The sequence below is a fragment of the Podarcis gaigeae genome, assembly GCF_964106915.1.
Source record: "Podarcis gaigeae genome assembly, chromosome: 14".
NCBI lineage: Eukaryota > Metazoa > Chordata > Lepidosauria > Squamata > Lacertidae > Podarcis > Podarcis gaigeae.
In genome coordinates, this window is record NC_139690.1 from 32,057,357 (window position 1) to 32,085,015 (window position 27,659).

A 27,659-nucleotide genomic window follows, 5' to 3' on the forward strand; every position below is an offset into this window, starting at 1 on the left:
ATAATGCCACACGTGGCCTAGCAAAACCTGGGTTCAAATTCCTAGTCCTCAAATTCACCCAGAGGCCATGGGCATGTCAGCTCTTGCTCCAAACCTCAAAGGGTAGCTTCGAGGAAAAAGCCACCACATACACAGGCCTGGGCTGAGAGAGAAGTTTACAACTTGATCAGAGAAGTCTATAACCAAGTGTGAGAACTGTCACAATCAATTATCAAGAACAAAAGGTTACCCATTTTAGAAGGAATCCCCTCCCCACACACACACTGGATCAGAGTTGACAGGGACTCTGTTTCCCCTCCATTCTGCCTATTTTATGGCTTGGGCCAATGGCACTGCCTGTACTGTTACCTAAGTTGACCTGTTTGTGCATCCTACAAGTGAGATGAACTCTCTATCAGGGATGGAGAATCTCCAGTCCGCACTCTGCAGGCGAATGTTGGCCCACAAGCCCGTTTCCCCCCCAAACTACAACCACCTGTCAATCAGCCATCACTAAGTGAAGCAGTTCCCTCCCCTCACAGTGGGTGGGACTAACCATCGCACTCGCCTATCATCATTATGCCATATTACTGACAGGTGGGTAGCTCTGCACACTGGTAAAAGTTGACCTGTAGGGTGAGAACACAGATCTGGCAGTCTGGGCCTGAAAGGCTTCCTTCTCCAGGGACTTTTACACCTGTGCATCTCCAACTATCTGATGTGGCAGTGGCACTCCCCACCAATCAATGTGCCAGATTTTGTCCTTGAAGTGTCCCACCCAACTGCGTTGTGGTGGAGTCACTGTGGACCAGCAGCGGGTGGCTCATGGTCTGTGAACCCACTGCTTCTGGGAAGCAGTGTTTTTGCTCAGCCCTTTATAGCTCACTTTCTTCTCATTCCATGAAACTTCTGCTACTTCTACCAAGCAGGGAAAGGATGCACCGTTACAAAGCAATTCAATCCCAGCCTCTGGGCAGGCAGCTTCAGGACTGCTGCTATTATATTCACAGCCTCAGCGCACAAACACACGTCTGAAAACAGGCAGTAACTGTCCTGCATAACATACACACAGTATGTTAAAACAATGGTGGCAATAATGTTAATAAAAATGTAATATAAAGTTGGATCATTTGGTCCATCTAGTGTGGGGCGGGTGGAGAACATTATCCACGTTAGCATTACGGTAATAACTAACATGGGTAAAGTTAGTTAATCCAGCCCTGGGACCACTTTCCTTATGGGCTGTCTTCCAGGAGCCACAGGCCAGTGGTGGGTGGGCCAGAGGCCAAACTTTTACCTTTGTACAATAAGCTAGTTTCTACAGACATACCTACCTTTCTTTTTCTCTTCCATCCAGCCAAGCAAAGATCATTATCAGAATCCAAGGACAGATTCCAGTCAGGTAAGCACACGGGTACTAAATAATGCCAGTGGAGATTGTGGCCTGATCTTACATCAAGACCAAGATGGAGAGGACCACATTTGGTCCCTGGGGCCCATTGATCTGATGGCAGCAACTCTCCAGCATTTTGGGCAAGAATCTTTGTTAGCCTTACCTGAAGGGCTTGAACTGGGGACCTTCTGCATGCAAAGCATATGCTCTACTACAGAGTTATGGCTGTTCTCCCAATGTATGTGAAGAACTATATAAACATTCTCATGTTCTACATCCAAAACAATACAAATTAGAGCTTTACATTCAGTCACAGCACAGCTAAACACACTCAGAAGTCTCCAGGACACTGAGAAAACTGAACTACCGGTAATCATTTTCTTCTTCTTACAAGCAGGATTAGTCCTCCATAAATGTGAGATTTTAAACAGGCTATGTTTGACCTCGTTTGAGTTTGGAGATACTTCCCACCCTCTTTTCTGGATGCCTAGAGAAAGTGAAGAGAAGTATTAAAAAACCAAACGAGCTAGGTTGGTTTATTTTGAATTTTATTAGGGTTTTAAAAAGGTATCTATTTCTCCAGCAGGGTAAGTCACATTTGAGGATTGCAGGAGTTCAGTTTCAGACAAAGGAAGAAGAAAAAAATCAGCTTTGCATTACTTCATTATAGCTCATGTGTTTTAATATTTAAATTGAACTTTTAGTAATATGCAAGCCAAGCTCAGCTTCAATGCAGGATACACTATTATGTAAAATCTGCCCCACATTCATGTTAAGTTTGGTTTACATGGGGAAAGAGATGAGACAAACGTCACTGGAAGGCATTCAAATTGAACCAGGTAAAAATGCGGAACTGCAATCGACTAATTTCCCACCACATCCCAAAGCGCTAAACATGTCTGTTTTACAATAGTCTTATTCTTCCAGAAGTCACAACCAATGGAAATAATCCACACTGGATATTTAAGTTAATTCGTTACACACCCATTTCCCAGATGAGGCCATCATGCAGTCTAGCTTTTTTGTTTGTTTTGGCAGGAGGCTGAATATTTCAACAGTAAATACAAGGGTTTCAAAAAGTAGTAAAAATAAAGTTTGTCGAAAGACTTACAAGCACACACACTATTAGTGCAGCTAGATTATCAAAGCCAGCTTTTCTTTTACCAAAAAGGAAAAAAATGGCACCAGAAATGTAAAAAAAAAAAAAAAACGCTTGACAAATTTTGTTCAGAGGAGCTAGACTGATAGCAAAGCTTCAAAGCATTAGTGAACAGAGGAATTATTATATTCTATCTGATAGGGGTTGAGGGAAGAAGAACTCCACACATCAAGATCCACATTTCAATCTTTTCAAACTCATTAAGCGATAAAATAAACGTATCGTATCCTGCTCCAACTAGCATTATGGGCTGGCCCTCACTTAACTACTTTGGAGAAAACATACCACTGATCAGAAAAACCCAGTGTTTAGTGAAGCCCTAGAAAAACCTTCCTCTACTAGTTCTGTACACCTATGAACTAAATCAATTTAGGAGTGAGGGGGTTGGGGAGCATAGCAGTGGCAGACGTTATTATGCGACGTTTGTCCATTCCAGGCTGACTGCTACCAAAAATACAAGACACTGCCCAGTGTTCTGGGCTTCTCAATTAAACAGTATCCTCCTATGTTTCACTTTTTTTGGCAGAAAAAGCTGGTGGGTAGTCAGGTTTTTTGCACTGTGGTCTTAAGCCACTACGGCACATACCAGTGTGAATTCTCACGATGGAAGCTAGTTCTAGACCACATGCAAATTACAAATGTCACACAGAAGCCGTGGTGCACTTTTTTTAGGTCAACAATAGTGAACTAGCTGTACATACATTGGCAACCTTTAGAAAGTGTCGTCTCTGGGTTTGTTTTAAAATTCACGCATAGTATCATGAACTACAAACCTGTAGCCACAAACACCACGTAACTTTAAAAAAAAATATTTGTTTAGCAACTCCCCCAAGCTGTTTGTATTTTAGCAATACTTAAAAGCTCTACAAAAGCAAAAAAGCAACATGCTTCTTGCAATGCAGGTTCCTGGCCTCAGGAAGTTATACAAGTACCCTGTGGTTCAAAGCAGACTTCTTCTAAATGGTGACAAAAGGGCACCTGTGCCAGGACACCTCAAGGCTGAAAAGGCAGAAAAATTCAAGAGCTACTTGTGACTCAGTACCAGCCAACTAGTCATGCTGTTGCATCCCATGATCCAACAGAGTTCCCTGTAGGGATTCGAAGCATAAACAGATTCCCCCTCCCCTGCCATTTGCAGGGTGCTTACAGCCAGGAAGATCCACATGCATTTTGAGCTCTCCATCCTGTTAAGTGAAATGCGGAAGTGACCATGGGGGTGGAGACCTGGGTTTGCATATGCATTATACAGTGTAGAGAGGGTCCTGATGCCGCCTAGCTGGTCAGGCCAAGAAGTTTAAATTGAATTACTTGCAGGCTAGGCTGCTTAAAAAAGCCCCCAGTTATGGAAGCAGAAAGTAGGCAAGACATCATTCCACTCACCACTTGATTAAGACTGGGAAGATCTCAGGAACTAGGCATGGGTGGGGCCTTCTGCAACAACTGCCTCAGTTCACACATAACAGTAGCTAAACTATGGCTTAAGTGTGAATAGTTTGAACAAGTGGTGCAAGGGTCCCTGGACTGAAAACAGCAGCCACAGCCCCCTGCCCAAGGTGCCCCGCTAGCCAGAGTTAAGCCATAGCTTGGCTTAGCATTGCATCCAAATCAGGCCTGTGGTTTTGTCTCTCCCAAAATGAGAAACCAAGAACCAACCATGGCTACAGTTCATGGCTTGTCTGCCCACTGCAAGCCCAGGTTCGGGTGCACCACTAAACCAACCATGTCTAACTTCATTGGGCAAAGAGAGTAACAGCTGCAATCTTGGGCACAGGAACCAACCAGCCCACTTCCTCAGTTGTGCTAAGCCACTGTTTTGACTTACCGTTACATGCAAACTGGGTCACTGTCACCTGTTTCTTTCCCACACAGGCAGAGGAGAATAGCCCTTACATGCTGGTCCTCTTCTAAGCCTCCCTTCAACATTCTCCAAGGTTCACTTAGCTGATTAAACACACCACATGACTGACATTGAGAAAACATGGTACAGCCAGAAACCTGCTTCACATAGGATGCCACAGGGTGGCTAGAACTTGGCTATTAGCTCACATTCAAGGCCAGGTCAGCTTAAACCCAAGACTTTTCTTTCAGTTTGCATCTGCTGCATATTGCACTGAAGCCACTGGAAACATTTCAGGATTATTTCCTAGAGAAATTTATTTCATGGGACTTTGAAAACAGTCACATCTTGCCCCTGTCGGAAGACCTGCACTGGCTGACTTTGGTGATTTAAGTCATGTCTCCTTAAGCAGCTTGGAAGTCAAACACAACATAGTGGGAAAACATCCAATATCCTTTAAAAAAACAGAAACAAAAACTAGTCCCATTCATCCATTTCCTCATCATTCCACAATGATAATTTCTTCACAGGAAGCACACAATACAAGTCATGTAGTACCCAAGCCACCTGTTCGCCAGTGACAGAACATGTTCCTCTGTGGCAATTAATGAAGAATTATGCTGATTGCTTACAAGGGAATACTCAAGTAATAATGGGCAATCAGCTGAAAGACTTCCAATTAAAAGTTCTTGGGCCAGGAGGGTGTGGGAGGTGAGACTGGTGCAGCAATGTCAGAGTTCTCACACACACAAAGCAAATCCAATGAAGATCCTTTTTAGCACTGATTTAGTTTCCATTGCAGAACCATCGTAGAACCTCTTTACATTACCACACGGCCACCATCAACTGCTTTGGGAACTTAAAAAAGGGTACAGGCCAATACTTAATTATAAATTTGCACACTTAACTATATAGAAATTAATGCGCCCAGTAGAACTTTTAAGAAGAAAATATTTATATATATATATATATATATATTCAAAAAAAGAAGCCTGCAGGTCTTACATGCCAAGTCATGTTTTTGACATTGTTGTCAAAATGGCAGTACTGTTGAAGCAAGTATTTAAACACAGCAAGAAAAAAAAGGACAGAAAAGCATTTCTATAACCAAATAAATGTCTGATATTTCCTTTTTCCCTTTAAGAGTACAAGTAAGGTCACTTTTTAGCCTTGGAACGGATGCATGTTCTGCCTGTGATGAGCTTGCTAGCTACTACACAACATTGGAAGTCCTCTGCTAAAGAAATCTAAATTTGAAGAAAGCTGTAGTTACGAGAGAAGAATCTACTGTCAGTACGTAAGCTTTCCTTTATGGCAATTATTGAATCTGTGTGACTTGGGAGGAGAGCGCCTCAGGTTTGTTTCCCCAGCAGTAGGTACGCTGTGGATCGAGTGCCTTTAAAGCAGCATGGGGAGGGGGAAATGAGGAAGAGGGAGAGGTGGGGGGTCAAAAGGTTTTGCCATTTAGATCATACGATTGCGTTTATGGGTTGGGGAGTCCGTAATGCCATCACCACACTGGGCTGAGGTACGCTTTCTAGTTCCACCATTGTCCAAGTGGAGTGCCATTTCTTCGGATATGAAAGTGTTCAAGTCAACGTCATGGAGTCCATTTCTCCTTCGACTACTGTTGGAGCCGCTGCTCACATGAGTGGGTGAGCCCGGGGTACTCGAACGAACACTTATGCTAGCCATTGCACCACTAAGACCTGAAGGAAGGAAGGAGAAAGCAGAAATTAGAAGAGTCAGCATCCAAAAAAAGTCCCATCAGCCCAACTCCAAAGTTAGACAGCATTTGTCTTAAGGACCGTTCTCAACCCTCATGACCTAAAGATCAGCTCAAAATAGGAAGTCTCCTCCTGCAAAACAGCCTGCAACATGACTGGCAGAATCAGAAACCACAAGTCACACAGAGCAATGTAGTGTATTTCAATTTATTAACTGAGGCCTAGGGATCTTCAGGTGCTTTATGACTTTTGAGGATCTCCAAAGAGCAGCCCAGTGGGCATAATCAAATCAGTTAGGAACATTAGAAGAGTCCACATACTTTCCACATGCAAGAAGTTCAGAACAAGTTGGGACAAGTTTATGTAAAGTACTTCCTGTGGCCACAAGATCAAGGTCAAAGATTGAATTGGAATTTTTCCCCCCTTGAAATTTCTCTTATGCAGATTAGGGTAACTTACACTGGAAAATTCTCTTGTGCCCTAATTTAGTATGTTGACATAACAACAGACCTGTTGGATCAGGACAAAGTCCATCTAGGCTCAACACCCAGTTCTCACAGTAGTCAACCAGATATGCCTCTGAGAAGCCTGAAAACAGGGCCCAAGTCTACTTGCATTTATCAAAGACCAAAACTGCAGAGCCTGCCAAATATTGTACTTACAATGGCCATTCATTGTTATTAATGAATGTATCAAGCAGAAAACCTTCTTCACACATAAAAAAGTAATGTAATTTTGGGAAATGGGGATTTTCTGCCCCACAACACTGATCACAACCAATGTCCTAGTCCAGCCTTGCGCCCCCAGATATTGTTGGACTACAACTCCCATCAGCCACCTGAGGACTCAATATTAGAGAAGGCCACCCTAGCCCTCTTGAGGCTTGCACAGATGTGTTCTGCTTCAACCAGCATCTAATGGAAGGTACCATTTCCTGGCCCCCTTTTCCCTTCCCATGTAGAGCGCCAATTCAGGCAAGACTGGGAAGGCGGCCAGGTTCTTGGTTGCCTTGGTAACCCACAATGTTATACAAGGGGTTGGGAATTCAAAACATTTTTCCAACTCTGCGTTCTGGTCACTTGCTTAAGCCACAGTACAAGAATTTCTGAATTGGGGGCAGCTGCTTGTTGTCTTTCTGTGGTACTTTTGTTACTTGTCAGAGTTAGTGGTAGGTTCAACAAGGGTGATCTGGGTAGGTTTATGGTGATCTGGGTAGGTTTATGAGATAGTCACATTAAACTTGGGTAACACCAAAGTCAGTCATTGCAAAAGCCACAGCTTGTCTACCTAACATCTAAGCCAGGCATGGCCAAACTTGGCCCTCCAGCTGTTTTGGGACTACAACTCTCATCACCCCTAGCTAACAGGACCAGTCTAACAGGACCAGTGGTCAGGGGTGATGGGAACTGTAGTCCCAAAACAGCTGGAGGGCCAGGTTTGGCCATGCCTGGTCTAAACCATGGTTATGCTTGCTAGGTATTAATGCTGCAACATCCTCATCAGGCCATACAAACTTCTGGGGAAATATAGTTACCAACTATACTGAAAGATACATAGTTTGGGGAGGGAGGGCTGTTCTAGGAGAATATCATTTTATCTGTATATCTCCAAGAAGCACGTCAAGACTACAAGGGGAAAGAATTTCAAAATTCCATTGTCTGACAGCAGAAGGGAGCCTAAAGCACTATTCCCAAGCAAGTACATGACAGAATGAGATGCCCCTTTTAAGGAACTTAGAAGCAGCCTGCTGGAACAGCATGCATTTAACTAGCTACTGGGCTTGTTGTCCAGTCACAGCTTCTACCTAAGAACCTAGAAGCCTGCTGGTTCAGGCCAAAGGCCCATCTAGCCTAACATATCCTGTCCTCTTGTGCTGTTGCTCAATGGTGCATGCATTCAGAGGCATATTGAAGTAGTACAACGGCACATTTGAAGTAAAATGTTTTAGTTGGTGCTAAGTTTCAATTCACCTTGGCAGATAAGGTTTCACATGTTTATAGTATTAACAATGTCATGCTAAACAGGTATTTCTAGCACAGGCTTTATAGATATGGTCTGGAGTTCTCCAAATAGTCTGTGGCCCACCCAAGCCCCATCAGCCTTATAACCATACACACAGACAGACAAGGTTGTAAGGAGGTAACATGCAGATTTATGCCTTGTAGCAGTCAGTGGAACAATTTTTAGGGCCAGGCTGTTAACCTACACTGGCACATAGCTCTAGTCAAGAATCTGGTTGATCAGTTACCACAAGGCGAGTGATCAATTAGGTTTAAAGTTGCATATTTCAAGACCCTTAATATAGGTGCTACCAAAACCTTAAAAGGTGGTGGTGGTAATACCCTGCCCCTCTGACAGGATTGTCCCAGCCAGTCTGGGCCGCTTTCTAAAGTTCTAAAATTCACAGAATTTATTCCTGAAGAGCACAGATTTGACGGCAATGATTTACAAAATTCAACAGTGCTCCCTGATTCAAGAGCACAAGGTTCAAATCACATCCATGTTGATACCCACTATACACCTCTGAAATACTTGTTTCATTGAACAGTCAAATTGTTATGGCCAAATGCTGCACAATAAAACTGAATGTGCACCGACAGTATGTAGTTTCCAAAGGCAGGCCCTTGCAAACCAGCAGTCAAAAAACATACTGACAGGCCCCTGAACGATACTGGATCAGAATCCAGAAGAGTAGCATCAGCCTTCTGCAACAGCAACAACAAAAACTTGTGGCACTTTTAACAGAATGTAGCAGATGCATCTGACATAGGGAATTGCCTGAAGAAGCCTTTGTTAACGAACACATTGTTTAGTAATGTGCACCAGGGTTCTTACGTTTGCATCTCCCTGCTTTCAGATCTGACAAAAAACAGTTGTCCTTACCAGTCACCAAAGAATCAGTCACATGAGAAAAACACCTTTTGCCTAACCTCCAGTCTCGGAAATATTTCCAGATAGTGTCACATGAGCAAGTGTCCTTCCCTGCAGGAAGCCTCAGAGGTGGGGCTGGCTTATTTCCAATGAGCACCAGCTCCGTCAATTTAATTCCTAAACCTCAACCAGTCCCAAATAAACTTTTCTTAAAAAAACAAAGGGACACCTCCAAATCCAACATTCTGCTACAGAAGATTCCCAGAGGAAGGAGGAAAGATTATCTGACCAAGTCACACATTCAGAAGACTAGCAAACATACAGTGGTGCCCTGCAAGACGAACGCCTCGCAAGACGAAAAACCCGCTAGACGAAAGGGTTTTCCGTTTTGGAGGCGCTTCGCAAAACGAATTCCCCTATGGGGTTGCTTCGCAAGACGAAAAAAATCTTGCATCCCCCCTGCAGGGTTTTTCCGCTTTTTTCGCCCTTTTCTTAAGCCGCTAAGCCGCTTATCAGCTGTTCTGCTGATAAGCCGCTTAACAGCTGTAGCGCTAATCCGCTAAGCTGTAAATGGGCTTGCTATACGAAGAGCCTCACGGAACGGATTAATTTCGTCTTGCGAGGCACCACTGTATATACCTTTGAGTTTCATGAATTTACACACTAAATTGGGCAAATCTACCAACTCAATTGGGAGGCCATGTGGTGCCCTCTAGACATCACTCCCATCTTCCCAACCAGTGGCCATTTCAGCTGGAGAATTATTATCCAACAACAGTATCTGAATATTAAGATTTTAGACTTGCTCCAGGCTTAATTCCATGTAACCTACGCAGCAATCTGAACTTGAGAACAAAGAACTTCTTAGAGAAGTCGACAAATTCATTCACTGATGGCCATCACTTCTCTCCCCTAAGCAGCAACTCTCAACCAGTGTCCCTCTGTTCCCTTATAGGAGGCTGTCTTACAGAGAGTCAAGATTATTGGTTCATCTAGCTCTGGAACATCTACATTGACTGGCACCATCTTTCCAATGTTTGGCAGAAGTCTCTCCCAGACCTATCCAGAAAAGCCATCCAACCAATCCAGTGAGTTGCTGAGAGAGACGTGACACTGGGCTTTTAAGAAGTAATTTCTACTTATTCCAACATCCAATGCAAAGTGAGACAAAGTCCCCATCCTACCACCATATTCTGTACACATGGAAGACACCTGGGAGAGGAGGGGGAGAAGGTATCACTAATAATGACTGGCAACAAAGCCAAGCCAGAAAATTGTGGACAAGTCTAAAGATAGTCTGCTGCTACATTCTGACCGAAATAAATACTGTTCAGTATAGAAATCGCTTAACAAAACAGTTAACAGAATGGAAGACTGAGGCTCAAGTACCTGAAAAAAGTATCTTCTCTAGTACTGCTCTGCCCATCTATTAATATCTGTTCTACTTGTTAATCTGACTTCAACTTCTGTTGGGCAGGAGATGAAATGGCCCCACTCCCCCTAAAATTACAGAATTCCTTCCCAAATGATATTTGATTGTCCCTCATGCTGGCCTCATTGAGGCGCAAGGCAAAAACTTTTATTTACTCAGGCCTTTGGTATGTAATTGACCCTTCTGCTGCCATTGCTCTTCTGCACACTCTGTTATGATGTTAACATTTTTGTTGCTGTGACGTGTGTACAATAGTGTTATCGTTAGCCACTCTGTGCTTCCATCGGGAAGGGCAGGATATGAGTATGGGGAAATGAATTAGTATTCAAATTAACCCTACTCTTGATCTCTCCCAGCTGCCAGAATGTCACTGGAGAATAGACAGACTCCAGGCCACTCAAAGTTGCTCACAACAATATGGGAGACAAAAGCCAGGGCCTAAACTGCATAACCAGTTCTCTGTGTCTGAGCAGGTAGCCACACCAGTAGCTGCAAGCCCTTATCCTGCCAAGTAGCAAGCCACTTTGACAGGGAAAAGACTTTTGAAAGCTGTTTGCAAGATGGCAGGAAAGCCCCATTGTTCAGAGAGGAATACAAATAGGGAACAGGGCACATCAAGCCCATCTGGGATATGACCCAAAGTAGCTTCTCCTGCTGCAGCCAGTGTGTCAACAGTGCACCAGAGAAACATCAGATGCAGGTGCCATTGGCCCTACAGGCCTCTCCATAGGTTACACACCCTGTCAAGAAACATCCCTTCTCCCTACCAGTCTTCAACAGTCCTGCTTTGCACCCTCCTTGGAGTTAAATGTGTTCTTGAACTCCAATAATGCTTGTTTGGCTGCATTATACCTGAATCTGGAATGTGAATGTGAGGTATGGGCACAAGAACATGCATGCCATGCTCCTCTCTGAACTTTCCTGCATTGAATGGGAAAGCCTGAAGGGGCCTTCTAAGTGTGTTTGGGCAACTGGAGATCCCAATTCTGGATCAACTGAATTTGCTTAGAAGCCCCTTTCAGACCTCCCTACTCAATGAAGAAAGATCAGTGAGGGCATGTGGAGAGGCCAGTGTGCACACCCACTATTTGTTTTCCGAATCCCCATTCAAGCACAATGCCTGAACAGGGCCCAATCTGCTGATGGAGTGGTTCGCAGAAAGCACAGCTTTTCTAGGCAACAGCTGTCAAAAGAGGCAAGGCAGAGATGAAATCCTCCATGTTCAGGGCAGAACTTTAGAACTGAAGTTGCTAAAGTCAATGAGAGTAGGAAACCCGAGAAAAGGGGCTCAGTAACACTAAGCTTTTCTATCTAGGTTTTTTTGACCCAAGTTCAGAAGCACAACTGACAATATGTTGCCATGACTGGCCTGGTGCTTGCTGACCCCAATGACCCTGGTTGAGATTCAGACAAACATGTCCTGAAGATTCTTGTTAGGAAAAGGTTTAGATCATCTTGCCAAATAAAACAAAACAACCTGAGGGTTTAGACTATACACTTAACCGTGTTTGTCACCTAAGTAGTGTAATTTCAGATGACTGTGGGGACCTCCACTGTGTGCACAAGCTGGAAATAACCAGAGTGAAAGACCTCAAGGAAGGAAAAACCCACAGCAACCCCTTGTGGACTAAACATGCTACATGGCAGGAAATGCTACGCAAGGCAATGTAGCACAGCAGTTATGAGTACCAACCTAGGACTTGTGGGGACAGCATTCAAAAACCCGTAAGCCATTCTGCTTCACTGGGTAAGCTTGGGACAGTTATTTCTCAGTCTAACCTACTTCACCAAATTGTTGTGAGGATAAAATGGGGAGTGGGGGAACCACTGAGCTCCTTGGGAAAAGATCTGATCTAAATGTAAGAATAAGACTGTAGGGATAAAAATGGAAAGCCAGGGAAGGAATAATGGAATGGAGTATCCTACCGGGGGAGGGGTGGCATGGACGGCACCCTAAACAGAAGCATTCCAAACTGCAATAACTTACCACAACCTGAAAGAGTTTCTATTCTAAAGCGACCAAAAAAGGACAGAGATTTCCTCAGTTCTATCTTCCAGACCCAGCATATAGCCAATTAGCACCTCCACCAATGCAGAAACATGTCCTAATCCTGGTCAATGGTAGCTTTCAATTCAATACTGGAACTTCAGGTTGTTTCTGAAGTCTTATTCCCAAGCACAAAACCCCATGACATTACTAAGCAGCAAGGCAAACACGAAAAACAAGAAGCCAAAACAGCTCTACCTTGTTCCAAGTCATAGCACAGCTATGCCTACCTAGCGCTGCATTGTGCTCTCTGACTGACAGTAGCTCTTCAGTATCTTGAACCCTGTTTCAGGGATCATTTAATTGGAGATGTGGGGAACTGAACCTTGTGCTAAGATGTAAGTCATTATTCTCAATCCCAGACACAGCCAAATAGATGCACAAATACGTACGTAACAGAAAGCCTGAGAAGGTAGAACATATTCCTCAGCCATGTTGGCCATGTTAGTAAAGAGGCAAATATTCATTTTATAGTTAGCAGGCATTTCTTGCAACTACAACTATATTTGGTATTCATCCAGAAGGAAGAGAAAGCTTGCAATTACAGCCACAAAGGCTAGGCATCAGTTTGCAACCTAGTAACAGAAGTACTTCCCATTTCCATCTTGCTTTGAAAACACTGGAAGACCAGTGTGTTTATGGGAGGGGGGGTTTCAACAAAAGGCTCTGCCAAGATACACCTGTCTCTAATTCCAGTCTAGGCCAGTGGTTTGCATAATTTGAAGATAAAATAGTAACCCAACTACAATCCATGCTATTATCTCAACAACTCACTATTTATATTAGCTTACCAAATGAGGACTTGAAGCCAAGAACACCTGCACAATTACAACCCAAACCACTAATGCATGGTATTTAGTCACCACTAAACAAGCATGCACTTCAGCTCTCTTACTACTATAGGATGATTAGTGGGACCTGTGGGAAATGCTATCAGTGATCCAAACAACGCAACCCACAAGTCTCCCAAGGCACACTACTGAATGTTTCCCTTAAAAATACGCAGTACTCTATTAACACTGGGATTCTCAAAGTCTTTTCTCAGGCTGAAGGCCACATTCCCTTCCGGTCAACCTATTGGGATTGAGATTGGAGAGTGACGCAAGAGACAACAATTTTACCTTTGTACGGTTTCTACATACACACACATGAACACACACACCCCTCCATTTTCAACCCAGGCAAGCAAGTCATTATTAGAGTTCAAGGACATATTTCAAGAATTTTAGCAAGCCAGGCAACAAGTGAAGCAGGTCCAGGGAGGGGTGTTGCCTGAGCAAGGGAAAGAGGGGGCTGGAGGGCAGCATTCAGCACTAGAGCCTGAAATTTCCATTCCTGGTTATGCGTTGCACCAAAACTTTTTGTAAAAAAAATCTTGCCTTGCTGTGTTTATCCAAATCTAGGCAACTTTTAGAAGGGCATCATAGCTTATGCCTCTAAAAATAAAAAAATCAAACATTAAAATGTGTTTCTTTCCCTCAAAGCAATGCAAGTTAAATGTCACCTCTATAGTATGTGAAGTTAAGCAAGTGTGGGTCTGATCAGTGACAGGATGGGAACTCAAATAAACTATTCTGGAAGATCAGGTCAACTTGTTCTTCAAACATCCATTATTGAAATACCCACACCTCTGAAAGCTTACAACCCTGGCGTCTTCCATCTTCTCGAAACTGAGTCATCAGTAGTAATTTATAAGAGAGCTTGCAATCATTCTAAATCAAGCCTCCTCCCCCATACATGCAGGTGACTTCGAATGGTTTTCTATTTCAGTTGCATCAGCCTGCACTTCAATTTGAGCATGTCTGCACCACTGGGATCTTTTCATAGGCATGCACTCAAGTGGTAAGTTTAGCACTGTGAAACAAGTAGAGAATAGCATTTCAGCAGGAAGCATGTTCTTTTCTTGCAAGGATGAAGGTGTCCAAACAAGCTAGTAATGTTTTAAATTCCTCCATGCCGCAAGAAAGCTTTCAAAGTAATAAGTACACATTCATTTGACTGCTGGCCAGCTACAGATTCCAAATTCATGTACACTTAGCCAAAAACAATCATGCATCACATTAACAAATAGAGAGCATGGATGCAAGCCTCATCTCATGATTTACAAGAAGGTGTCAGCCAGTGTACCCAAGTGAAAAGTCTACAAAGCTGGAACTACTTTCACCTAAATTGCACCTTAGACTTTATGATTCTTGCTCAAGTCCCTGGGAAGACAAAATGGCTGAAAGCATGGCTTAAAGAGCCACAGGAGCAAGGCTGTCCCATGGACAAACAAAAAACCGCTTAGCAGTTTTCTATCATCAAGCAGCATATCCATTTTGTTAAATAAAAATAATCAATTAAACTCCAAAACTTAACATTTTTGAAGTGCCCCCTTTTCCCTCTGCTAGAAGAGGGAAATGAAGAAAGGTTTCTTCTTTTTCCCAACATATGTTTCTTAAGCCCTGCTCAACTATGTTCATAACAAACAAGTGGTTTTTTAGTGTGTTTGGAGCTTGCAGAGTTAAGGAACAGTGATTCAGAGCTATACAACCCTTTGATACCAACATGGAATATTCACTAGAAAGTGCACTAAGCAGTTTCCAGGGCAAGAAACAACAAATTACTCTACAGCTAGATGCAACTGCAGAAAATGCAAATGAGGTGTCAAGCTACTGAGAGCCAGTCCAACTGTGCCTTTACTCTTGATGTTAGCTGCAGTAACACCTCACGGTCATTAAAGAAGTTAAAAGAGTGTAGAGGCGTGAGCTTTGAACACCCATTCCTATGAAAAGCATTGAAAAAGCCAGAACCATTACCATGGAGAGCTATGGCTTCTCGGAAGGGCTGCAAGTCCGTCTCCACAGAGGAGCTAGTTTCTGTCGAAGTAGCTCGGTTAGGGGATACTACAGTTAGTCTTGGGGGAGCTCTAGAGTTTCGTGGAGGAGGCGCTTTCCCACACAGGAAGCTGATTAAGTCTTCTCTGCGAATAGTTCTTCTGCGCTTTTTAACCCAAGCCAACACATCCTTGTTACGACGCTGATAGCCAATATGGATTCCTACATCGAAACTCCGCTGATGGGCATCCACGCTTTCTGGAAAAAGAGACAAGAATTTTAGGAGGTGCATTAGATACACAGTTAAAATCTGCTTCTGGAGTCAAATATTGACTTCATGTGACTCACTTAAAACACTTTTGAGCCTCTTTGTGCAACCTGTGAAATGTAGCACTAAATGTTTCTTTGCTTCCCTCCACCACTTCCCATGGAGTTGCACACATTTGAAACTGGTTTTTGTTTTAAAACATCTTTTTAATGTGTGAAGTTTCTCTAAACATACAGGTGTCCTTTTAAATGTTGTGCTTTGCTGGATGCAGCATGAAGGCAAAAACCGCTCTGGTTTGCTGAACTTGCAGGGGGGTGAGGGGAGAAGAAGCAATGCAAGTTCAGTCAAAAGAAGCATAGAAGTTAAAGAAAAGGAGCATACAAAACAAGCTGCCAGATGTCCTGGCTTTGCTCTCTGAGAATGTTTTGTGTCCCAGGGTGAGGAGATAATAAAAATAAAGGCGAAACGGGAAGCATTTATTTCACGATTATGATCATAGTTAGAAAGATTGGTCTGTTTCCTGTATCCATCTCCTCGTTGTCTCACTCCAATGGGATTAAAATGTGATTTAATCCTATTAAATTTCTGTCTAATTAAAAAAAATCTTTTGCCAACCTGATGCCCTCCAGATGTTTTGAAGAACAGCTTTCATGAGTCCCAAACTTATGGCAAAGTTTGGCTTAAAAGGTTAAGCACATAAACCACATACCTAGTAACTGTATAGTAATGATTGTAGCAAAGTATTATTTGAATATTTTAAGCTGACAAAATCTTTTTGGGGGCAACACTGACTAAAGTTCTTGCCACACATTCAAGAGCATTGTCTTGTGCTGCTAAGAGGCATGCAATGTGTAAAAACAGTGGCACACTCTTACGAGGGCTCCATGTGAACCCTGATGCATAGTGGTGCTCGTTCAAATTGGGAGGCTGAGCACAGTAATATTTAACACAGAAAAGTGTAACCTACAGATAGTGTCAATGCTCATTAACTCAAGGGGAAGATTTGAATTGAGCATTTTTGAGCACACATGTAATTTTACCCCAGGAGTTCTGTAATATCCCAAGGTAAACAGACTCTTGACATCAGACAGAAGCATTAGGAATAAGTTTAGGAGTCAATTACAACTTTATTAATCCTCCAAAAGGGTTACCAACATCACATCTGGCAAACTATTCATGCACGCTACCTAGAACAAGCTATTTCAAATTTCAAAGTGGCATGAAATTTTTGAGGAGAAATCATTTATACAGAAATACTCCTCAAGCACTGCAAACTGAACTGCTCATTTTACAAACATGAACAAACAGGAAATCATAAGACTTGCCTAGCCAACACATGGAATACAGCAGCTGATTCCAACTGTCTCAACCCAAGCCAAATGGTATCCATGGTAGATCATTCTAGCTCTTGCAACCGGCAACAGGCAACAGACTACAGTTTACACATTCATGCTTTCACATTTGATGAAAACAGCACCCAACAGTGGCCTACATGTATGATCAAGACACGCTAGATCATTCTCCTATCAGTTCAGCTCAAACAGAATGTTTTTCAACCAAGTCAGTTTGCATATTCAGCAGTGAGACCATCAGGTGTTGAGTAACCATGCACAACAATGTGACCCAGCCCTTGAGCTGCAAACAGTGTAGAATATCCATTTATTCCCAGGAGAATGCCTAACCCTAGCCCTGCAATCTGAGTAAAGCCAGAAATGAGAACAGCCATAAGTTGTATGAAAACTACTCTGGCAGTTTGAAACTGCACGCATGCCTTAAAACTCAATTTAAAAATTGTTCCATTCTTCCAATTCAAGAGAAAACTATATATGATGAATTCTGAAATAATATCAGAACTTTTGGCATATGCAAGAGGCTTGCTTCACTTAACCATTGTGCTTCACACAACTCCACCCATTCTATTACTGGATGAGTATCCATTCTTAACAAGACAATTTAAGCCATTTAGCATACTGTACCAAACCCCTTTTCACTGCTAGATGTTGGGGGGGGGGATCTACACCTATGAAAATGCTCTAGAACAACTATTCGATTTTCACACTATATGGCAATTGCATTTCCAAATTCATTCACAAGTCAGCCAGAGCCCACTATTAAGGATATCCACAACTGATATCATATCAATAGGTTATCAAGATGAGTGGCTGTTCGCATGGGGTTCAGAATTGAACTACAGTCATTCTGCTGCTGACCCAGCAACTTATAATGCAGAACTATGACTACTAGGAAGAAAAAACTCCACAACCCGAAAGCATTTGTATTAGGAGAATATTATGCCTTTCAGTTTCTTCTATGAAGTCTCATTAAGAACCCTTTGGTAGAGTTACAAAATGCCTTGAAGTAACTGTTTACTGCTGATTTATTGCTGTTAACCACTGCAGGAGGTGCTCCATGGCTGTAGCATTTGCTCATGGCCAGTGGTAGTTTGGTGTTAAGTGATGGCTACAAGCACCAGGAATAATTTACAGGAACTACAATAAATTACAGTAATCCCTACCCTCCTGCAACCAACACAGCTTTTAAAGAATTGTGTTTATTGTATTTCATATACAGTATCACTTTTATTGTTGGACACCTTGATGCTTAGGGGAAGTAGATGTTTAAAGCAAATGAACTCAGTCAAGAGAGCCCTGAGTCACTTCCTCCTCTCTGGGTCAACTAAAGCTGCCAGGGGTCAGTAACAGACAGATGACAGCCAAAATAAGCCAGACAAACAGATCACAGAGGAGGATAATGGGGGTAGGCAATAAAAAGAAACAGGTGCAATCTGACAGCCACCTTTATGCTTCTTGAGAGGGAGGGTGAGGGTAAAACATCTGCTATTTAGTCCAGGCAGCACCATACTGCCACATTGTACAAGGGTTTCAATTACAGGCAACTTTTAAAGGCAATGTTGTAAGGCAGCAATTGAGGTGAGCACCACCATCAGTTATTAATCTGAAGTGCCATGGTGTTTAGGCCCATTACCACCATATTAACTTTCATTTATGAAACTTTGTTTCAATACACTTGTCTTGTTTGTATCGGTGAATTAGGAGATTATCGGTGAATTAGGAGAGTAGACTGAGCAGTTTCATCAATTTGATCCCAATCTAAACAAAGATTGTTTCCCATGGGAAACAAGCAAGTCTAAAAGTCTCCTTACCTAAGTTTTTTTTTTAAATGGAATTGCATGCATAGAACTAATGTTAAAAGATGCTTCCACAAAACAGAAATTGCCAAGGAAGCAAAAGCAAATTTCTCTATCTATATACTAATGCTAATTACATTCAAGTTATATAAAAAGCATACTGAGCTGCTTTTCAACAGTAAATACATATCTGCAAAGGTGAGACAGAGCAGTATGAGAAGTTACACAACTCATTTAACATGTTTAAGTCTACTTTCTATGACTGCACACTGACAACCATCTACACTTGTATCTGCCCTCTACACAGATACTTCAGCTAGCATCCAGAATAGACACACTCAAGTTGTATGACACCACATTCCAGAGTTGCAATGACAAGAAAAGCTTATGATCTTCATACCAGCCAAGTAGTCACATGTCATTTCAAGCTGAAGGAACTGAAAACAAGCCTTCAGCTTTGTTTTTAACAGACCTTATAGGGAGATTTCAAAACATTAGCACTACTAACAAAAAAAATGGTAAAACTATCATGCTTTTATTGGGCATCTTCAACCACTAGCAAACTACACAATTTGGCAACTATTTACACCAGCACTGGACCTATATATTAGAAACACTCCTAAAATTTGCTTGACTTGCAAAATCCTCAGCACAAGTTTTTACCTGCTAAAATGTGTTGCAAGTTTACTGAGTTAGGAAATACATGCATTCCACTTTGTCCTTGGCAACTTTGTAAATTGCACTGTGATTTATCAAAAGCAATATATCAGAGTGAGAACTACAGTCTTAGACTGACACTCCTTGTTTTTACACATCTTCCTATTCTGCCTGGTGCCATTACGCTTGGCATGATTGTCAACAATTTCCTTACTTGGGGTTAACAGACTGACCTCCCACTGAGCAATTAGAACTACCACATTGTATTGACTGGGTGACCAAAGCCAGTCCAGAAAGCAACTTGTTTTACCTTGAAAGGCCACCGTCAGTAGGATCCAAATGAAGAAACAGTTGTTTACTTGATGTATTATGAGTAATTGAACGATGGTGGATGGACATTTTTGAAGGACTGCTAACACATATACATGTGAAATCATCTGTGTGCACAGTGTACCTGTGTCCATTCTTGGAGTGGAAATAGCAGTAGAAAAGTCTGGCAGTAAATAATAAAATTGACACCTTTTTCCTAGTCAGATTCATACATTTGGAATAGTGTTCATTACTCAAGGAGCTGTACCAGTTTTGAAAAGATTAAAGCAGATTTGCTACCTTGATTCTAAGCGCCCTTTGCAGATCCAACTGGAATTAATGTTGCCATATGAGCAGAACATACACACATAGATCCAGCTACTGAGGTTGAGGTGGCAAACTCAGTAAGAACAGGGCTATCTGCAAGACAATGTGAATCCATGGCAAAAGCCAAGCAGTTGCCTCTATCTTAAAATTATCGATGTGTCAATATGGATTCAATCCTGAACTCTGTTAAAAATCACTGGGTGGCCTTGACCCAGTCACTCTGAGCCAAACCTACATCACAGTATTACTGAGAGAATAAAATGTGAAGGACAAGGACACATGCTACCCCAGTGTAAGAAGAGGAAGAGCAGGAAGCAAACAGCATTTATATACAATTTTTGCTGTACTATATAACCCTTATAAATTACATGTACAGATAGGTCAGTACTAACTTCAGTTACAGATGGAGGGTGTAAAGAGAGAGCCATCTACACAAGACTGCCTAATGAGTCCATAGCCAATACATCTACTAGAGATTTCACAGTTCGCCTTTTTACAGTACAGGGCTGGGCAATAACTGGTTTTCAATATCACAGTAGATCACCAACTAAACATCATAATACATCGCAATATCTGAAATAAGTATGGAACTATGTAGAAGCATTGGCTAGCTTCATGGTTTCTCTTGCATTGTGATTTCACAATATATTGCCAGGTCAAAAATTATGACTCCGGTAACACAAAATGGATTTCAAACTGGTTTTGGACAATTTGTCTACCTATTTGTGTAGGGAAGAGCTGTAGCGCAGTTGAAGAGCACATGTTCTCCATGCTTAAAAGGAGCCAGTACCTGAAGCTGTGGAGAGCCACTGCTGGTTGGTGTCAACAGTGCTACTGAAGTCATGCTCACTATAAGGCAGCTTTCTGTGTTCCCATGTTCTATTTTATGTTCTTATATGAGAAGATGGGATTTCATGAGAACCTCGGCTCAAGAACTAGTGCTGCTGCATTAGCACTGGCACACTTTCCTGCAGTATCCTGCAATTTAAGTGGGCTGGGCCACCAGACGTGGTAAACATCCTGTCCCAACTCCACCTACAGTCAACTTTCCACAGCTTTGAGCAATGCTCCTGCACTGTCCTAAGCTGCCCTGTAGTACTCAGTGCACCTGTTCCTACCCACTTTCTGCCTTGCGCAGTTACAAGACTAGCGTAGCACACAGGTCTTTTGACTCCACATGGCAAATTAACGCTTCACTCTTTACAACCCAATTCCATGGGTTTTTATTTTTATTTTCAACAGGTACACGCATAAGGCAAGTCACTGCTATGACACAGATGTCTTCCCTTACCAAGCAATAAACAAGCAAAATGGAAGCTGGCTGCATAAATAAGGAAAAACCGCACTGACTAATACTATTGGCTGAGTTGGCAAAGACCTCCCTTGATGACTAAGAGCTTGCCATTTTGAGTGTTGCATCCCATTCAAACCACTACACACTGGAAGCTACACCATCTAATTACACCTATTGCTCTATAGCAAGTTACTCACATGATTGCAGAAAAAGTTAAGTCTGACTAAACTATTGTTACCCCACCATATTGGGTCAAACGTATCAAAAGGGTAACCTGTGGTTTACTGAAACTGAAACCATTTTGTCAGATGGCCAGTTACTTCTTGAAGAGTCTCCTTATAGACAATGGGAGCAACTTCAGACACAGTCAGTAGTCCTGTCTTCAGTTTTCCACCATGAGTGGATGGAAGAGAACATGTGAACCTTATGGAGGATGTACCAGTAGCTGGCAAGCTATTCTAGTCTCAGTGTGCTAAGATTCCTGTGCTGGTCTGCAGTTCATAAATCAGAAAAAACCCCAACCCACAAAAACCCATAATCACATTCTTGCCCCCTTCTCATATAAGACAAAGCAAACACAAACTGATCCATTTAAGTCTAGCAGCACAGCACAGCTCACTCATTTGAGGGATGAACTGTTGCTATTTAGTTATATTCCGCTTTCCCCCACCCCATTGGTACTCAAGGCGACTTACTGTTAAAAATACAAATATGCAGATAAAACAGAAAAAGCTACAAACATAGGAATGATAATCATTAAAAGTAAAAAGAGTAATATTAATATCCTAGCAGTCAGTATGCACGCTGTCTTCTGGGACTGCGAGAAGGAACTAGATGCTTTGTCATCTACATTCTGGATGCCAACTGATTTGCAATTCACTCAGTGTCACTAAGATTTAAGGTTTTTTAGAAGACAGTATAAATAGCACCAGACTACTACTAGATCAGTTCTCTCCAATGTCAGCTACTACACAGCCAAAGTGTAGAATCACTTTGTTCCTATGGGAAACTATGCTATAATGTCAAGCTGGAAACTATTCTAGGAGTCAGCCTCCCCAATTCAAGGCTGTCTGCTTGTAACATAACTTAAGGGTAGAGATTTAACCACTTCTAGACTTCCTTGTAGACTCCAGAAATTCCTCTTCCAAGTGTGCAAATCAACTTTCTCATGATTCCTACAAGAATGGAGGCCTCAGGGCACTGAGTCACAAAGCAACTTTTCATCCAGTAATGTGCTAGGTGACTCAAGACCCCCATTTCGAACTGTTCAGAAATTAGCCTGAACCACACCTAGGTTTCTTAGCTGAATAATACCTGTACTCCATATCCAAGGGCCAGGTGTACTACAATAGGTGAGACAGAAGCATTCTGCCACTTGACAGACAGACCAAGGTAATTCTGTCTGTGTTGTGATAATGAAGAACCTAGAAAGCTCTTAGTCATTCCTATGAGGCAGAGGGTCAGAATGAAGGGAATGAAGACACAGATGACATCCTGGGGCACCTCAACATTCCTGTTCTAGGGATAGGAAAACTGGTGCTCTAGGTACTGTGGGACTCCCAATTTGTATCAGCACTGACCATTGGTCATACTGGCTTGGGGTGATGGGAATCCAACACCTGAAGGACCATGGGTTCCCCACCACCATTCTATTCTATCACAGTTAGGTCTCAAGGCTTACACCACCAATTCCACACTCTATAACTAAATCCACCAAGGAAAAGGTGGCTCTCAGACTGCCTTATGCACAAATGTTCAGCAATACCTAGGTGTTCTTAACTTACAAGGCTCTTTTGGTCAAAACATAGTTTGAGAAAGGCTTCTGTCAAAACATAGTTTGAGAAAGGCTTATTATCTCAGCGCATTTGTTCCTAAAAGGCATTCGGACCCAGGTAGACCTAACAGACTGCTGGTAATGCAGGTCAAGGACAATGCAGCACAAAAATGGCTGACATTCAAGATAGGGAAAGGAATGGACAGGTAGGCTCCAAACACTGGAGCAGATAAACTGATTCATTTCTTCTTCCAAGAACTTTGGCAACTGTCACATCAGAGTACATTTGGCTCTGTCATTCTGGCCAAAGACTCCTTACAACGAAGATTTTGTCACTCACTCACAATTCACAATGCATCTCCAAGAACAGTGAAGGGCATGATTCAGTAGCTTCTATCTATACGATGGAAGCAGAAGGCACTCAATACTGAGTTATTTAGATGCAGGCACCTCAACACATTATAATTAACAATTATTAACACTGAAAATATCATGGCACCATACTCCAGAAGTGTTCTATTTTCTAGAATGGAAACAGTTCTCTCTACAGTGTGCAGCAGTATTCTGGGAAAGGGTGGAGTAGGCCTTATTCTACAACATACAGCACTGATTTCCAGACCTCAGCATTCTCAAATTTATCATTTATGAATCACTCCTCTCTTCCCAGAAGTCTACCATACATGTCTCTAGTCTGGGAAATACCCAGCTACACACTGCAAGTCACTACTTGAAGGCCAGTGTTCTTCAACCTTGTAGTCCCAAGAGCACCTGGACTACTGACTCCCCAGCCAGTTTAGCCAATGGTAAGCAATAATGGGAGCAGTAGTGCAGCACCTGGAGACTCAAAGTGCTAGACCATTTATAAAGAACTATACCCCTGCTACCCTCCTAATCAAATATGCAACTCCGCAACATTGCATTTTTGCCAAGCTATCTGTAACCACCAGCACCCTATTTCCATATTTATTGTCACAAATATACAACTGCACTGTCCAGCAATGCTCACTAATTGTGTGGGAAGGCAAGAGGGGAAACCTGGCTGACCAGCCTAACTTTGAAAGTGGCAAGTTATTCTGCTATTTGTAACTGCAGTACCACAGTCAGGTAAAGCACAGCAAACCTTTAGCAGACTGAAGAACCATGTGGCCACAATTTGTGCAACTACCACAACAGAAACAGAGAGGGAGGGAGCAGGAAACTGCAAAACAGTCAGTGTGATGTAGCGGATAGTGTTGGGCTAGCTCCTGGGAGACCAGGTTTTAAATCCCCACTTGGCCATGAAGTTCACTAGGTAGACAGTCGCTGTCTCACAGTTTGGCCGACCTCACATGATGGCTGCAGGATAAAATGGGGAGGGAGGGTTGAACTATGTATGCCACCTTAAGCTCCTTGGAGAAAAGATGGACTATAAATGCAATAATAAAAATAAATGAACAAACTAACATTTCCTAGCAAACACATTCCCCTGGCCCTGGTGGAGCAGAAATGCCCAAGAATATGAAGTGAAGACCAGTATGCATTTATTAACAAGACTATGATTTGAAGGAGGTAAGAGATGAAGATGCACAGCATGACTGTCAAACCACACACACACACACACACACACACACAAAATAACTCAGTTATTCCTCTATTGAAGTCCATTTCCTACTTGTCCTCTTCAGGCCCCATTCATCCTGCCACCCTCCCCACAACCCACTACCAACCTGAAATCTCTCACCTTTGTACAGATTGGTGACAGCAGTGGCTGCATTCTGGAATGGGACCCACAAGGAGAGGCCCGGCTGCTGACACACACGGTCTGTGCGGGGGGGGGGGGGGGTGCCAGGAGGAAGAACAAAAGAACAAAAACGAGAAAATGAAGAGAGAGAAAACCACCCAACTCGCTTTTATCTCTTTCTTAGGCTCTGCTTATGATCTGTCACTCAGACCCTCCCTCGGCCATGTTGGGCTTCGCCATTTTGTTCAGTTGCCTGGACGGAGGAGGGAGGGGGAAATGGGATACCTTTTTTGAAGGAGGGGGACAAAAAAAGATTGAAAAATCAGGATATGAAGAATCCTGGAATCAACCAAGTCTTCATGGAAGGGGGCGAGAGACTACTGGAACCAACCACATGTGAATGGAGGGGGGAGTAAAACAGCTTCCCCTCACGTTGGGGAGAGACTGGAAGCAGGAGGAGGGAAAGGCAAACACCATTAAAAGGAAGGGGGAAAGGGAAGCCTACAATAACTCGCTTTTTTCACGTCGTCTCCTCTCTCTCCTCCTGCCACAGGCCCCTCCCAACCCGAGCCTCCCTCTCGCCATTTTGTCGGTGGGAAGGGCCGACGACGGGAAGCTGAAGGGAGGGGCCGGGACGAACCCACTTGCCAACTGCGCGGGGGGGAGAGAGAGAGACGGAGAAAAGAACGAAGGAGAAACCAGCATGTCTTTCTCCCCCTCCGCCCCCCACCCTCCTTATATTTATTTCGTGAGGGGAAAGAAAATGGGGCGCGAGGCGAGAAAAGGAGGGCGGAGGGATCCGCCTCACGCCATTTTGTGTGCGCGCCCGCCGTGTCTGTGTCACGGCGGCCGACTGGAAAGGCCGTGACGGGCGGGCGAGGCCTGGGAGGAAGGAAGGCCGGCCGGCCGGAGGGCCCCCTGACAGGCGCTTCCCGCTCTCCGCCCGCGGCCACTTCCTCCTCGCCTCCCCCTGCAGGCCCCGTTACCACGAAAGAGAGGGGGCAAAGGAAGCGAAGCAGACACGTCGCCGCCTCTGCCCCTCACACACGTATCAATGAACAGACATCGCACGTGTGTACGTACACGCGTCAATGCCCAGGCACACGAGAAGCGCGGAAGCAGGAACGTGTAAGGCATACAGGCACACGCGACTGCGCACGTATGAACGTGCCGTGTGTTAACTACACGCATTAGCGCGTACATAGGCTTCTCATTTCTCGGCCTATCCCAGGATACTCAACTGCCCCAGGTAGAGGCAGAGGAAACCCCCTTCTCCTATTAAGCTGCCCATGGAGACCCGTTTGTTCTTCGACCTGCTCCAAACCCGCCAGAATCCTCGTCTTCTCTAACTGTGCCTCCTTAATAGGGGGGGTCCCCCTTCCCCAGCTCCATGCCAATTGGCTTCCCCACCCCGTCTCCATGAATAGGGCACCTTCTACGGATCCCAATCTTCCTCCAAAAGCTCTTCGACCTACCCCGAGAACCTCTCCAGGGTCTCCTGAATGGGGGTCCCCCATACCCCTACATGAATAGGGGTGCCCTTCCACAAACCACGCCTCTATACAAGGAGGCCCCCACTAACCACAAGCTATTCGACGTGCCTCCAAATCTCCCCCATAAATGGAGGTCCCTATCTCTCTGCTCCCCCCACCCCCAACATAATTAGGGGACCCGCTTCCCCTCCCCCATGAACTGGAGATACCTCCTAAAACCTCAGCCTCTCCTCCCCCAAAAGAAACCCCTCCCCCACGGCCCTGGCACTTCCTCTATGCCTCCTCCCTCCCTCCCAGCCATCTTGAGAGGGAGCGCTCCCCGTTCCCTCCCCTCCCCCCCTTCCGTCCCTCGGGGTCTCCCCCTCCCTTCCTCCTCACCCTTGTAGAGCTGCGCCACGGCCGTGGCCGAGTTCTGGAAGAGGTGCCAGAGCTTCTGCTGCTTGTGCTCGGGCTGCGGGGTGGCGGCGGCGGCAGCTGCGGCGGCGGCCTCGTCGTCGTCCTGCAGCTCGGGCGGCAGCGCCCCGTCGTCCTGCTCGGCCTCCGCCAGGCACTGCCGCTCCCACTTGCTGAACCAGTGCTCAGGCCCGTGCAGCTCTTGGATCTCGGCGTCGCCTTCCTCCTTGGCCGCCTTCTCCTCCATCTTGCCTCTCCCGTTTCTGTCGTGCGCCGCCGCTCAGCTACCTAAAGCGGGCGCCTCTCGACGGGGACGGGGACGCCATTAGCGGCCCCATAACGACGACGACGACAACAACAAGGCCGGGGAGCGTCCGGCCCCTCCGTCGCCTCCGACCACACTGAGCCCGAGACGCCGCCCCGAGCGCACCAAAAGGTGTCACCCGAACATGCTGGCTGGGTGATTGGTTGGCTGCGGCCAAAAAAAAAAAAGGAGTGAAAAGAAAGGCTGAAAATCCCGCCTTCTCTACCTTCGCTACGCCACTGCCGATCGTCCCTTTGGACGCCTCCGCAAGCCTATTGGGCGTCTGACGTGTCCATCAATGTCATAAAGGAGACGGAAACGAGTCGGGTCTTTTTTCTCTCTCTCGCTTTCCTTCCCCCGAAACATATTATGAGCATTAAGGTTGGTTGCACCGACAAAATGGAAAGGAGGGAGAGAAAATAGGAGTGGAGGGGCTAGTCTGCGCAAGCGCGGGGTGGATGTGAGGGAGTTCGGAGTTCTCTAACTCCCTCGCTCGCCCTCTGGTATATGCTTGCGCGCAGGCGCAGCTGCTTTCTGTCTCTTAGCGTGTTGTTCTGAGTTGTGACCCTCCCCTAAGAGGCGGGTTGGGGGAGGGGAGCAGAAATGTCCAGAGAGTTCTCTTGTCATTGCAGAATAATTAATATTTTTATGATTTCTGCAGATTTATCAAAGATTGATTGCAAGTCTTCCTTCGTCCTTGACTCCACGAGG

The 27,659-nt window shown here is 44.1% G+C and overlaps 1 protein-coding gene and 1 long non-coding RNA gene across 2 annotated transcripts in view; one reads left to right on the forward strand and one right to left on the reverse strand.

Annotated features, from left to right (window-relative positions):
• The window catches only part of LOC310831033, a 5,892-nt gene extending 552 nt beyond the window's left edge, over positions 1-5,340 (forward strand). The window contains exon 2 of the long non-coding RNA XR_014557734.1: positions 430-5,340. This is a non-coding gene — a long non-coding RNA (uncharacterized lncRNA). The remainder of the gene's footprint in view (positions 1-429) is intronic.
• Positions 1,904-27,197, reverse strand: HAPSTR1 (HUWE1 associated protein modifying stress responses). Its single transcript, XM_083711020.1, has 4 exons — positions 26,630-27,197; positions 24,759-24,839; positions 15,244-15,519; positions 1,904-6,077 (listed from the first exon to the last, which is right to left on the reverse strand). Exons 1-4 carry the CDS (start codon positions 26,889-26,891, stop codon positions 5,833-5,835), a joined length of 864 nt encoding a protein of 287 aa, XP_083567146.1. The 5' UTR covers positions 26,892-27,197; the 3' UTR covers positions 1,904-5,832.
• Between the last annotated feature and the right edge of the window lie 462 nt (positions 27,198-27,659).